At 39.9% G+C, this 12,611-nt stretch overlaps 1 protein-coding gene and 1 long non-coding RNA gene across 2 annotated transcripts; both read right to left on the reverse strand.

Moving 5' to 3' along the window:
• Positions 1-2,809: 2,809 nt before the first annotated feature.
• On the reverse strand, positions 2,810-6,006 carry LOC143412782 (uncharacterized). The gene is made up of 8 exons (XM_076874566.1): positions 5,850-6,006; positions 5,357-5,707; positions 4,978-5,247; positions 4,762-4,830; positions 3,830-3,916; positions 3,727-3,755; positions 3,159-3,221; positions 2,810-2,984 (listed from the first exon to the last, which is right to left on the reverse strand). Exons 1-8 carry the CDS (start codon positions 5,959-5,961, stop codon positions 2,889-2,891), a joined length of 1,077 nt encoding a protein of 358 aa, XP_076730681.1. The 5' UTR covers positions 5,962-6,006; the 3' UTR covers positions 2,810-2,888.
• Positions 6,007-7,759: 1,753 nt separating this feature from the next.
• Positions 7,760-12,371, reverse strand: LOC143412570 (uncharacterized). Its single transcript, XR_013093083.1, has 3 exons — positions 12,224-12,371; positions 8,702-8,791; positions 7,760-8,011 (listed from the first exon to the last, which is right to left on the reverse strand). It is a non-coding gene; the product is annotated as an uncharacterized LOC143412570 (long non-coding RNA).
• Between the last annotated feature and the right edge of the window lie 240 nt (positions 12,372-12,611).

The raw sequence follows: 12,611 nt of genomic DNA on the forward strand, positions 1-12,611 counted from the left end.
TGCTGAGTTTGCATCTTTTGCTGTGAAGTACAGCCAGACTTTTGACCGCTTCGCCTTGGGCCTTTTTAATCTGTAGCTCTGCTCTAAAAGAACGTACGTACCTGGGCCCGCCTACTATCCTTGGAAAGGTAAAATGATTGGCTAGAATTCAAAGTGCGTGCCATAATGGAGTCGGATAGCAGTACCCATCCCTACTGAAGATATCTATCTATTCGGAACCATGATAACAGGGTTCTGGCTGATTGGAGCTGGCTTGGCCCTGGCTTATCGAAGAATTAAGAAAGCGGAACCGGCTATTCAAACCCCCACAAGGCTGCCCGCTGGAATTGAAACGATGGGACGAGGCATGAGTTCTTAAAATGGGCTCATTAAGTGCAGCACGGATAAGATCTTGGAGAAACTTGCGGCTGCCGTGAACACTCAGAATAACACCTCTGAGCGCAAATTGGATTACATCTTGGAGAAGCTCACTGGGGTCGTGAGTTCTCAGAATCGGCTCTTTGAGCACAAGAATGACAACATCACGGAGTGTAAGTTTGATAACATCATGGAGAAGCTCGCGGCTCTCCAACGGAAGATTGAGAGACCAGTGTCGCACTGTTAGAACAGCTTTGAAATTCACATGAGTTGTTCGCACTAAAGTAAAAAACCATCATCACTTCATGCAGCTACCGCTTCAGTGCCAGCTGTGGTATCAAGGCTGGAGCTGAACAAAAACACCCTGATAACAGACTGTGCTTTGACTGTTCTTCCTATCCTACGCAAGGCCGGGTTGGCTGGAAGACTGTTTACTTCGCCTGGCAGGGTGAAGGACACTGTCTCAGCTGAACTCTGGACACATACACACAGACAGACGCTTCGACGCTTATTCCCTTCCGATGCAGATGGTGGATCAAGGACACCAGTGCACAGGCTGCAGGCCCGGATGCCCTGCCTACACTGGCTGTCTCTCACCCTTTACCCATCCCTGTGTTTCTTTGGTGTATTAAGAGTTTTTTCATTTGCTATGTGCAGAGTAGGGTTTTTTTTCTGTTCTCAAACTGATCTTCCTGTTGGATCTTAGTCTGGGGGAGTTATTTTTTTCTCCTTATCTTTCCTCGTGTTGTGCATTTTCCATTGTTATACCTCTCTAACCTGTCTTCCCCATGTGATGTTTTCGTGCAATGTATGTATGGTCGGAGGGTATGATGGCGCCGCCATTGCGTGCAATTGGTCGGCAGCCTTAACATGAAATCTCCCACTCATGGGACTAATAAAGGTATCTTATCTTATCTTATCTTATCTTATCTTATCTTAAAGTGATGACATATGGGGAAATCTGTGCAAACAACTTGGTGAAAAGATGACACAGCAGCAGTGCCAATGTCAGTGCTTTTGAACCAAGTAGTTCTCCTTTTCAAAACAAAGACTGCAACACTTTCAATGTTGAGCTCCCATTTGAACAGTGGATACATATGGTTCCAGATCAAGTCACATACAAAAAGATTTTTTTCACAAAAAAGGGACTACACCATTTTGAAGCCAGGTAGATGGACTCATGTAGTAAACCAGGGAATCTGGAAACAGGTTAAAAGTACATGCACATTTCTAAACGAGCCAACGTAAATCCCACAACATTATCTTGTTTCATAAAAATCAGAGGCTTTTGTAAAACGTGTTGTGGCCTGAACCAGAACCTGAAATTCACTGCCAATGGTGCTGAAGTGTGTGATGGCAAATATGGATGAATCCATGCACACTGGTTTTCCTAAGATAGCCATGTTCGGAAATCTGTGGGCACACATAACAAAAGAACTTTGTGAAGGCAGACTGCAGCCCATGTGTGGAGAGAATCAGAGGCAGCAAAACTGTTGGACTTTGGTGATCCAGAGTGACCTCTGATGGCCTCTAGAAGCATATTTTTATTATTACCTTTAAAATGACAGCGGCACAAACTAACATTTTTGCAGCACAAACGTTTCATATCATTTTTTTTTTTTTTGCTCTCTTTAATCTCATCTCTATGTCGTCTGCGTAAAAAATGCACCAACAACAAATCGTACTGTCTTTTGTGCATTATGATTATCTCTGTATACGTTCAAATTGTGGTTTGGAGATGGACAGTGAAGAAATAATTTCTCCTCAAATGTCTTATACCAAAAATAACGAGCCTTTCTTGAAAATTTACGGGTACAAGCTTTCATGGGTGTGAAGTCACCCTGTGATGTCTACCTGTTACCTGTGTTTGTTTTTTCAAAATTAAGTAATTAAAAAAACGTAAGATAAACATCTGTGTGGTTATTGAAGGTAATAAATTTGACAAATGGAATAATTGCAAAATTGGACAAGTTTTCATTAAAATTCATTTTTAATCTAATCTAATCTAATTAAGTGAAATTACACCATGCTTCAAAATAATTGTGCCTTTTCTTGATAATACTTTTTTATTAGCACTCCCCTGAAATACATTTGCAGAGTAAACACAGGGACATTTTAGCTCTTAGGAAATGTAAATAGAAAAGTGACTGTACATTAATAACGCAGTAACAGAGATAAGATTGTACCGTAACAGGTGGGATGTTTGGCCTGCACCACATGTGGAAAACCTGGAAAAATGTATTAATATTCTGAGCTTGACTGGTATATTTCTCTAAAAGTTTAACAAGCATTCTTTCAGATCACATTATAACATTATGGATAATTAGAAATGTACTTTTTGCAATGTTACTATCTTGAAATGACACTGAATAGTGGGAATGACCCAAGGATGGCCTTGATTCTCGATTGACTCCCAGCATTTGCTATAATAGTTTTATGCTTTATGAAGTCTCTAATCACACATCCATTTACATTTTTATTTTTCTTAAAAAAAGATCAAATCCTTTTGCCATTTTCTCTATTTTCTTTTTTTATTGTGGGTTACTGGGGTTGACAGTGGCTGCAGGAGATGAAGAAACCATCAAAACACTGTAGATCACTGCATCACCTTCATCATCACCCTGAACCTGAAAACAAAGAGAATTGTCGGATACATAAATAAACATAAATTAACACTCTGTTAAAATAAGAGATAGAGCTCAACAAATTTTAAAGGTAAGTATGAATTATAATCTCAGCTTGCACACATTACCTATTAATATATCAGTATACAACATAAGCATCTATGAAAGACACGTTACCTGGGCTTTATTCTTGGCTTTCTTTCTGTAGCTGACGGTGGCATAGGAAACTTCATGATCTACCTACACAGCGAAGAGCAAAATATCTCAAAAAGTTTACATGTTTTGACCTCTAACCTCAGGTTTTACAACTCATGGTCTGTCCCACTGTTATTCAGTCTAACTTCCTTATCTTTTATAAGATCTCATTGAGTCGCATGCACTTAACAAGCACATAGAAGAAGAAGTGGTTTTAACTGTGCTCTGACTGTACTGTGGGTGTGGTGTGGGATTTCCCATGCTGGGACTTTTTTAAGTAGCAGTCTGAGTCTGTGTAGAGTTCAAACTCAGTCCCTGGAAAATAGACAGTTACATCTGTTGGAAAACTGTCCTTTATAAAGACAGTTTAGTTCTTGTTAACACTCCTCAGAGATGAGCTGATTTGGTGTTTATTTGTCATTCTTATTTCCTACAACCATTTAAAAAAAAAAAAAAAAAAAAAAAAAAAAAATATATATATATATATATATATATATATATATATATATATATATATATATATTGGGGTTTTTTAAAAAAAAAAACTCACAGTATCTTCATCCGTCTGTGTTTTGTTTGCTGGAAAGACAAAAACAATTAACTGTAACATTTACTGTTAAAAGCACATGTGTTTTAACTTTTGATGTTTTTACCTTTTGTTTTTCTCCATCTGATAACAGATGCAGCTGTTATCAAGAGCAAGACAAAACCCACAGCTGCAACGACGTACCAATGGATAGCTGAAACAAACCCAAAAAACAAACTTAAAACCATTTTCAGTGAATATTTTTTCAAACATTTAAAAAACTTTCTATGTATCTTAAACTAAGTCTACATGACACACAAAATATGCCTAACATTGTGTTCTATTTTAAACTGTGACACTGTTACCATAGCAAAAACAGAAACACACAAAAGCACAATGTGAATCATAGTCACTGCGTTTCAGATGTATGGAAGAAAAACAGTAAGGAGATTTTAGTTCAGACGTGTTATTTTACTTACAGACACATGTTGTTTCTGAAGGTATTTGGCTATTTCTTTTATTTAAATCAGTTTGAACAGATAACTTAAAACATGTAAAATCAAAAATAAAATAAATACATCATGCATAAAGTCCTAAGCACAAACTAAATACATCCTTAATCGTTCCATAGGAATTAAGAGAGCAACTTGGAGTCAGATGCTACTAATCAAATGGACTTAACTGATCATCAAGAGTGGGCATTTCTATAGAAGAAGAAACTTTGACAGTTTACAGGTCTGAAGCTCTCGGGTAGGTGTTAACATACAGCAACAACCTTACCAGCATTGGTCTAATTCCACCAAAGTCATATCAAAAAGTCAAAAAGACTGAGCAAGAATAGTTTCTTTGGAAGGGCTGCCAGGAGAAATTATGATAGACTGATATAGTCATAAAAGACTATTACTTCAAGTTAGTGCTGCGAAAGTTGACTCTGTAAGATATTGAATCATGGGGTTTATGCAGTTTTCACAGGACTGAATCGAGCTCTGTGAAAACGTTCTTTTTCATGTGACTGTATACCCATGCATGCAAGTAAAAAGTACATTACTGAATAAATACCTTGGGTATTGGACTGACTGTAGCCTGCTGGATTTTTTCTGGTTGGATTATTTGTCCTTTGTCTGTCACCTGAAATAAAATGAAAAAGACACAACCAACATGTTTTCATCTGTTGTTTAAATTTTTTTTTGCATAAATACAAAAGCAAACAAATAAATGTTTTGGGTGGGTTCAATCATCTTAAACAGTTGATTATTTTGTCTCCTGTTTTCTCACCTGATAGCTGAGGGCTGAAGGTAAACAGCTTCCCTTCTGTATGAGCATCATTCACTTCGCAGTCCAAAAGGTAATCTCTTGATGAGTAAACATGGTGAGACTTGAGTAAAGAGACAGTGGTGGAGCAGCCAGTCTGTAAAGTCACTATTTGACTGTTATCTCTGTCCACAGCTCGACCTTTAAACAGGCACCTCACTGTGTGATGACACTTTTCATATGTCACCACAGAGCAATTTATTGTCACCTTATCATTGTCCTCATGTTCAGTCACTGATGGAGATAACATGAAACAAAGACACCACAAATTCGAAAAATTAATTACTGCTGTCATTATTATTCTAAAAATCGTCCGCCTGAAAATATAATGTAAAATACTCACAGGTGAGTACAGAGAGATCAACCAAAGACTCGCTAACCAGACGTTTGTGTCTGTGCTTTTGAAGGTATCTGTATTGTTTACAGTAGTAAAAACCAACATCCTCGACTGTGAGAGTCTTTATAAGCAGAGAACAGTTTGCTGTAACACTCAGTCTGTCTGATGCATTTTTGGCTTTTTCACCAAGCTGTCCAAAGCTGATCACTTCTATTAGTGTTCTGTTTCTTGAAGCAAAGGTCCACGTAGTCCCATCACAGTTATTCTGCTCATCTATCACATTTATACAAGGCAGAGTGACGTCATCTCCAACTTTCATAAAAATGGTGGTTTCATTTGCAGATACTGTTGAGAATTCTGAAAAGAAATATGAAAACTAGATTAGAATGCAACACTTTTCACAGTCAGAGTGAAGATCATTTTAGACAAAGGTTTATGATAAAGGTTTGGATTGTAATATTTAATTTTACTGCTATTAAAATGTTTCCTGTATTCTTACCTGCAATCTGAATGATTGATATCAGACATAAAAACATTTTACTCCATCTGAGCTCATCCATCGTGCTTCTCTGTCTCACTTCTTTCTTGTTCTCAATCTCGACTGTCACCATCTCTGAGCTGATGACTCTTCAAGACTGTTTGTATTTCCCGTTATTCATCAGATATCACTTCCTCATCACAACTTTAGCAAATGACCTCAGGAGGTGCATCCCTACAATGCATTGGTGACAGTTATGTGTTTGACATTATATTAAAAAAATGACTGAGGAAGTTGAATGTGTCAAGAGTTTTAGCTAAGATGTTTGTTAGAAAACAAACATCACATAGGAACAAACAGTTGAAGTGTCAAACTCCTGATTCACCTTTTTACTTTTACTTAGTTAAAGAAGTTGAATCATTATTCATCCGTGTGGAGTTGTTGTTGTTTTTTTACACAAGTATCTGTGCTTCTACTTAAGTGACTAATGTGTGCGAGAGGTAAGCTTTTTACAGAATTTCCAAAGACAACCAACATGAGGGAGAGCGTACACATGTACAAACACACACACTCAGAGGGACAGAAAAAATAGTTTTGTAGTCTACAGGATGCTCACCTCTGGTTTCCAAGGTCAGCAAAACTCAAGTTGCAAAACATGCCTTCCTCAGTTAGAGGATGAATGATGTAACATTAATGGGTAGGTTGTTCATTTATAATATGTTTTGTGTTGTTACCTTTAAAATGAATTATCACATAGTGATATCATAGTGAGGTCACTTACTGAATGAATTTAGTAAACTTCCCTCTCTTTTCATTTAAATATCAAACAAAGGAAAATGAGGTTAAAGGTGTGAAGGCTATTAGTCTTTGCTTATTCTGAGAAAACAGACCATCTTCGTGATCATGTTTGCCACCAAACTTTCCCACTCAAGTCTTTATGTCCACTATTTTTCACACATTTATGTTGTTGTATTTTTTTTTAATTTTTTGAAACAAGTGGCTTTTTTATAAAAATCTTGTCCACTATCAGCTGAGTGGGCTGTGAGAGTTAAAAATGGCAGCAGAAACAGCCTGCTCCTGGTGTTCCAGATTAACTCGTGAGGGTTAGACAAATGTGCCATGGGTCCAGACATTTCTGAACAGGCATCGGCGCAGTTGCCTTTAATGTCCTTTAGCACTGTTGCAGCAGTTTAATGTGTGGGAATATCACCAATTCAAAATCTCTGATTTTTCACATCTAAATATGCAGCAGTAGACTTAAAGATGAAATATTCACAGCGTTTATTTCCTGGTCTGTTGGCAGCGAGAAGCAACATCTGTATCACCATCAGGAGTTAATCTAACACCAGTGAAGCTAAAACACCAGCGTACTGTTTTACTGTTTTCAGACCCCCACTGACCCTAGTCTCACACAATATACACAAATGTAAAAAAACACAATCGAAAACCTTTTACAAATCAAGTTATATTATCATTAGCCATAACAAAATACATCATTACAAACCGGACAACACAGAGTGATGATTTCGGTTAGCTGTCAGCGATTCAAACTTTGACAGGTAGATGTTACAACACTGAACTATGATTGCCGTTGTGTTATTCCAATCTCAGTCATTGCAGAAAATGGCTTAAAAAATAACATCAACATTTCATTTTTTTAATATTATATATTGAAAATTATTATGGTAAAACAAAGAGGTGGACTCTGAGGCAGGCTTTAGCACTGGAATCAGGGAGTATGTGCAAGCTAGAGGGGATTGGGTCTTGCATCTGGGTTTGGAGAGTGATGGAGAAACAGAGCAGGCAGGGATACCAAGACTAAGTATTTGGTCTGGAGGAGACGGCCCGGGACATTTAAAATTAGTGACTGGAAAAATCAAGTGAAAAACAAAGAACTCAAGTAGCATTTTTTTTTTGATGGAGACTGAGTGATGCTAAAGACAAACCTAACAACAATCTGAAGAGGAGTGAATTTATGATCAAATGTTTAAAGGCTCTGATTAGGGATTTGAGACATATGTGGCAGCCAAATGGAGCAGGGATGCAGAAGATGAATCTCTCATACTGTCCCACACACAAACAGAGGAGCGAGAGAAAGAGGAAAGGCAGAAGGAGAGATGTTGTGAGTCTGTATTCTTCACATACAAAATGCGATGAGATGACCTTCAGCAGCATTGGTAAACCTAAACAAATACACAAATTGGGGGGTGAGCTTGTGCATTTAAGACAAAGCCTGTTACCTTTAGAGCAGTCATAACAAAAAACATGTGAGATGTGTTATTTTGTGTTATTAAGATTAATATTCTCACCTGGCAATTGGGGGCTGAAAGGAAACGGCTGCACTTTGTTACTGTTCTGATTCATTACATTTAAAAAAATCATACAACTTTAACTTCGATCGTGGTAATGGCCTGTATTCGTATAGCGCTTTACTAGTCCCTAAGGACCCCAAAGCACTTTACACAAGCGGTCATCCACCCATTCACACACTGGTGATGGCAAGCTACATTATAGCCACAGCCACCCTGGGGCGCACTGACAGAGGCGAGGCTGCCGGACACTGGCGCCACCGGGCCCTCTGACCACCACCAGTAGGCAACGGGTGAAGTGTCTTGCCCAAGGACACAACAAACGAGACTGCCCAAGCCGGGGTTTGAACCGGCAACCTTCCAATTACAAGGCAAACTCCCAACTCTTGAGCCAGATGGCTGCAACCAGTTGGGGATGAGTGGATAGAGACCACTTTTCTCTTTATGTAGTTCTTAGGTTTGTCATTTATCAAATCTGACATGTCTAAATTAAGTGTACAAAAACATTATTAATCAAAAAAAATCGATAATTCATGACAAAAGGATGAATGTTTGAGTGACTACCTTTTGAAATATCCTTCACGGCTGTGGTTGTTACTGATGTTGTGCTGCTTACAGTTTTTCTGGCTGGATTCTTTGTTTTGTTTGTCCCAACTAAATAAATGAAAAATCATAATCAAAACATTTTTCAGTTTTTTCATTTGTTGTGAAAAAAAAGAAAAAGAAATCTGCATCCAAACTTTGTATCCCGCCATTCATGTTCAACAACTGATTGTAATCTCACCAGCTTCCTCACCAGAGGCCTGATGGATAATGGTAAAGAGTACTTTGCTTGTGTTAGTATGAGTTCCTTGACACTTCACTATATTATCCCTTGAGACATTTGAATTGTGAGAATTTCACACAGTGGTGAAGCAGTCAGTCTGTGATCTTTCTGTTAGGTTGTTAGTTCTGTCTACATTGTAACCATTTAACAGCCATTTCACTGTGTGGCGACAGTCCTCATATGTCAGCAGAGAGCAGTTTAACGTCACTTCATCAGTGTCCTTATCTTCAGTTACTGTGACTCCAATACATATACATGTGAGACAAAGATAGCACAGATTAGACAAATTAATCACTATTATGATAATTACTGTTATACTGCAAGGTTATTCTAAAAATGCAGTTTCAGCTCCAAATACAGTGGTATGCAAAAGGTTGGGCACCCCTGATAATTTTAATGATTTTTCTTTATAAATCATTGGTCACACCTCCTCTATTCACCCTGCTCACTCCTCCCCATCCCCAACAATAGCATCCAATACACATTCAACACAAGTCTGTCTCTCTCAACCACCCAGGTTAGGAGGGAACTGAGGAGGATTAAAGCCAAGAAGGCAGTGGGTCCAGATGGAATCAGCTCAAGGGTGGTCAGGCCCTGCACAGATCAACTGCATGGCGTGATGGAGCACATCTTCAACCTGAGCCTGAGGCTGGGGAGAGTCCCACAGCTCTGGAAAACCTCCTGTGTTGTACCAGTGCCAAAGACTTCACGTCCCAAGTACCTCAACAGCTACAGGCCGGTGGTTCTGACATCCCACCTGATGAAGACCCTGACTCAGGTTCGGCCCCTGGTGAGCTCATCACTGGATCCACTTCCGTTTGCCTAACAGCCAGGCATTGGAGTGGATGATGCCGTCATTCACCTCCTACATTGTTCCCTCTCTCACCCGGAGACTGCTGGGAGCACTGTGAGAATCATTTTCTTTGATTTCTCCAGTGCCTTCAACACCATTCTTCTCACAGTCCTGAAGGACAAGCTGGACAACACAGGAGTGGACCATCACCTCACCACATGGATTCTGGACTACCTCACTGACCGACCTCAGTATGTAAGAACTCAGGGCTGTTTGTCGGACAGGCTCGTCTGCAGTACGGGGGCCCCACAGGGAACAGTTCTGGCTCCGTTCCTCTTCACCATCTACACGGCAGACTTCTCCCACAACTCCACCCAGTGCTTCTTTCAGTTCTCTGATGACTCTGCTATATCAGCCTCATCACTGATGGGGATGACAAGGAATACAGAGAACTGACCCATGACTTTGTGGACTGGTGCCAGCAGAACTACCTCCAGATAAACACTAGTGAAACCAAGGAGCTGGTGGTAGACTTCCACAGGCACAAACATCCTCACCTGCAACCACTAAGCATTCAAGGTATGGACATTGAGGCTGTGGACAGCTACCTTGGTGTTTATCTGAACAATAAACTGGACTGGACTCATAACTCAGACGCCCTCTACAGGAAAGGGCAGAGCAGGCTGTACCTACTGCGGAGACTCAGGTCGTTTGGAGTGAAGGGCCCACTCCTGAAGACCTTCTATGACTCTGTGGTGGCCTCAGCCATCTTTTACAGTGTGGTCTGCTGGGGTGGCAGCATCTCTGGTAGGGACAGGAAGAGACTGAACAGGCTGATCAGAAGGGCCAGCTCTGTTCTAGGATGCCCTCTGGACCCAGTGGAGGTGGTGAGTGACAGGAGAATGGTGGCTAAGCTGTCATCCCTGCTGGACAACATCTCCCACCCCATGCAGGAGACTCTGACAGCACTGAGCAGCTCCTTCAGTGGCAGGCTGCGGCACCCAGGGTGTGGGACGGAGAGATTTCGTAGGTGTTTCCTCCCCACTGCTGTCAGACAACAAAGACTTTGCACCTGACCAAACACACACATCCACACATGTGCAATAGCATTAACACTAAGTGCAATACTCTTTTTCTGACAACGTTGTCATACTCAGTATAGTATTTGTATTCTATTTTATTGTATTGTATACAGTATTATATTTTATTCTATTCTATTGTGTACAGTTGTGTATGTTGGGTCTAAACTCAGACCCCGCTGATCTAGGGACTTATTCCCATGAAGGAAAAACACAAGGCAACAGCGGTTGATCGATTTACTTGCGCAAGGGAGGCCTCATCGGTATCTCAGGAACGCACTTCGAATCCTACCACAAAATGACCCCGACTCCAGCCTCCGCTCGCTGCCTTTTATTGGAAAAATAGTTACAATACACAATAGTGTACACAAGCACCTCCCCTCGTACAACCCCCCTTGGTTACAAAGACAATGCACTGTGTGTGTGTGTGTGTGTGTGTGTGTGTGTTTGTGTAAGCATGTGTGTGATAATGTGTGTGTGTGCGTCATGGGGGTGCGTTTGTGTGACCTCCTGATCACAACTGTTTCTAACAACATCCTTGGTCATAAAAAGGTAACCCCCCCCCCCCCCCCCCCCCCTCCCACACACACACACACACACACCCACACCCAACACATGGCTCAATTCCTGTATTGGTTCACCATACACAACACAGTGAAGCCATAAAAAGGGCAGAAAGCTTACCAAACATCAAACAAACCTTTACATTGGGATGTGCTTGTGATAAAACACTACAACCTCACCCCAGAACCTCGAGAGGCTTGGGAGGGGGACAAAGGAATGTCTTGATCCTATAGTTTGAACTAAGACTTTACAAATTTAAGAAACACAATGACACATTCAACAATTTGACTTAACAGTGTACAGTATCTTATTCTTACTCTTATGCTATTCCAGTGTTTTTCTAATTTTTACTATGTAACTTTGCACTGTCCACTTTCTGCTGTAACAAAACAAATTTCCCACGAGTGGGACTAATAAAGGTGATCTTATCTTATCTTATATGCACCTGCCTAATTTTGTTTAAATAACTATTGCACACCTTCTTTAAATCCTATAATCATCATGTCACTTCTCAAATATCATTGTGTTCATCTGCTATATAATATATTTAAATTAAATTGCTCATCCAAACAACCAATGATTTAAAAAGACAAATCATTAAAATGATCAGGGGTGCCCAAACCTTTGCGTACCACTGTTTGGTAAATACTCACATGTGATGACAGCCAGATCAACCAAAAACTCAGAAACTAGATGTTTACGTTCTCCCAGTTTGTACTGCTGACAGTAATAAAAACCAACATCCTCAGCTGTGAGCTTCTTTATAAGCAGAGAACAGTTTGCTGTAACACTCAGTCTGTCTGATTTCATTTGGGCTTTTTTACCAATCTCTCCAAAGGTGATCACTTCTGTTGCTGTTGTGTTTTTTGAAGCAAAGGTCCACGTACCATCACAGTTATTCTGGTCCTCTATCACATTTAGACAAGGTAGAGTGACGTCATCTCCAACTTTAATAAAAATCGAGGTTTCAGTTGCAGATACTGTTGAAATGATGGAGGAGAAACATAAAAATAAATAAAAATAGAATACAGCATTTTTTAGAATCGGATTGAAGACCAATTTAGACACAAGTTAACGAACATGTCCTGAGCTCCCCTCAAACAACAGAGCATGCTCAGCAGTTTACTGTAAAGGTGTTTTCCTGCTATTAAAATGTTTCCCGAATTCTTACCTGCAATCTGAATCACCAGCATCAGACATAAAAACATTTTA

Source organism: Maylandia zebra, linkage group LG15 (genome assembly GCF_041146795.1).
Source record: "Maylandia zebra isolate NMK-2024a linkage group LG15, Mzebra_GT3a, whole genome shotgun sequence".
NCBI lineage: Eukaryota > Metazoa > Chordata > Actinopteri > Cichliformes > Cichlidae > Maylandia > Maylandia zebra.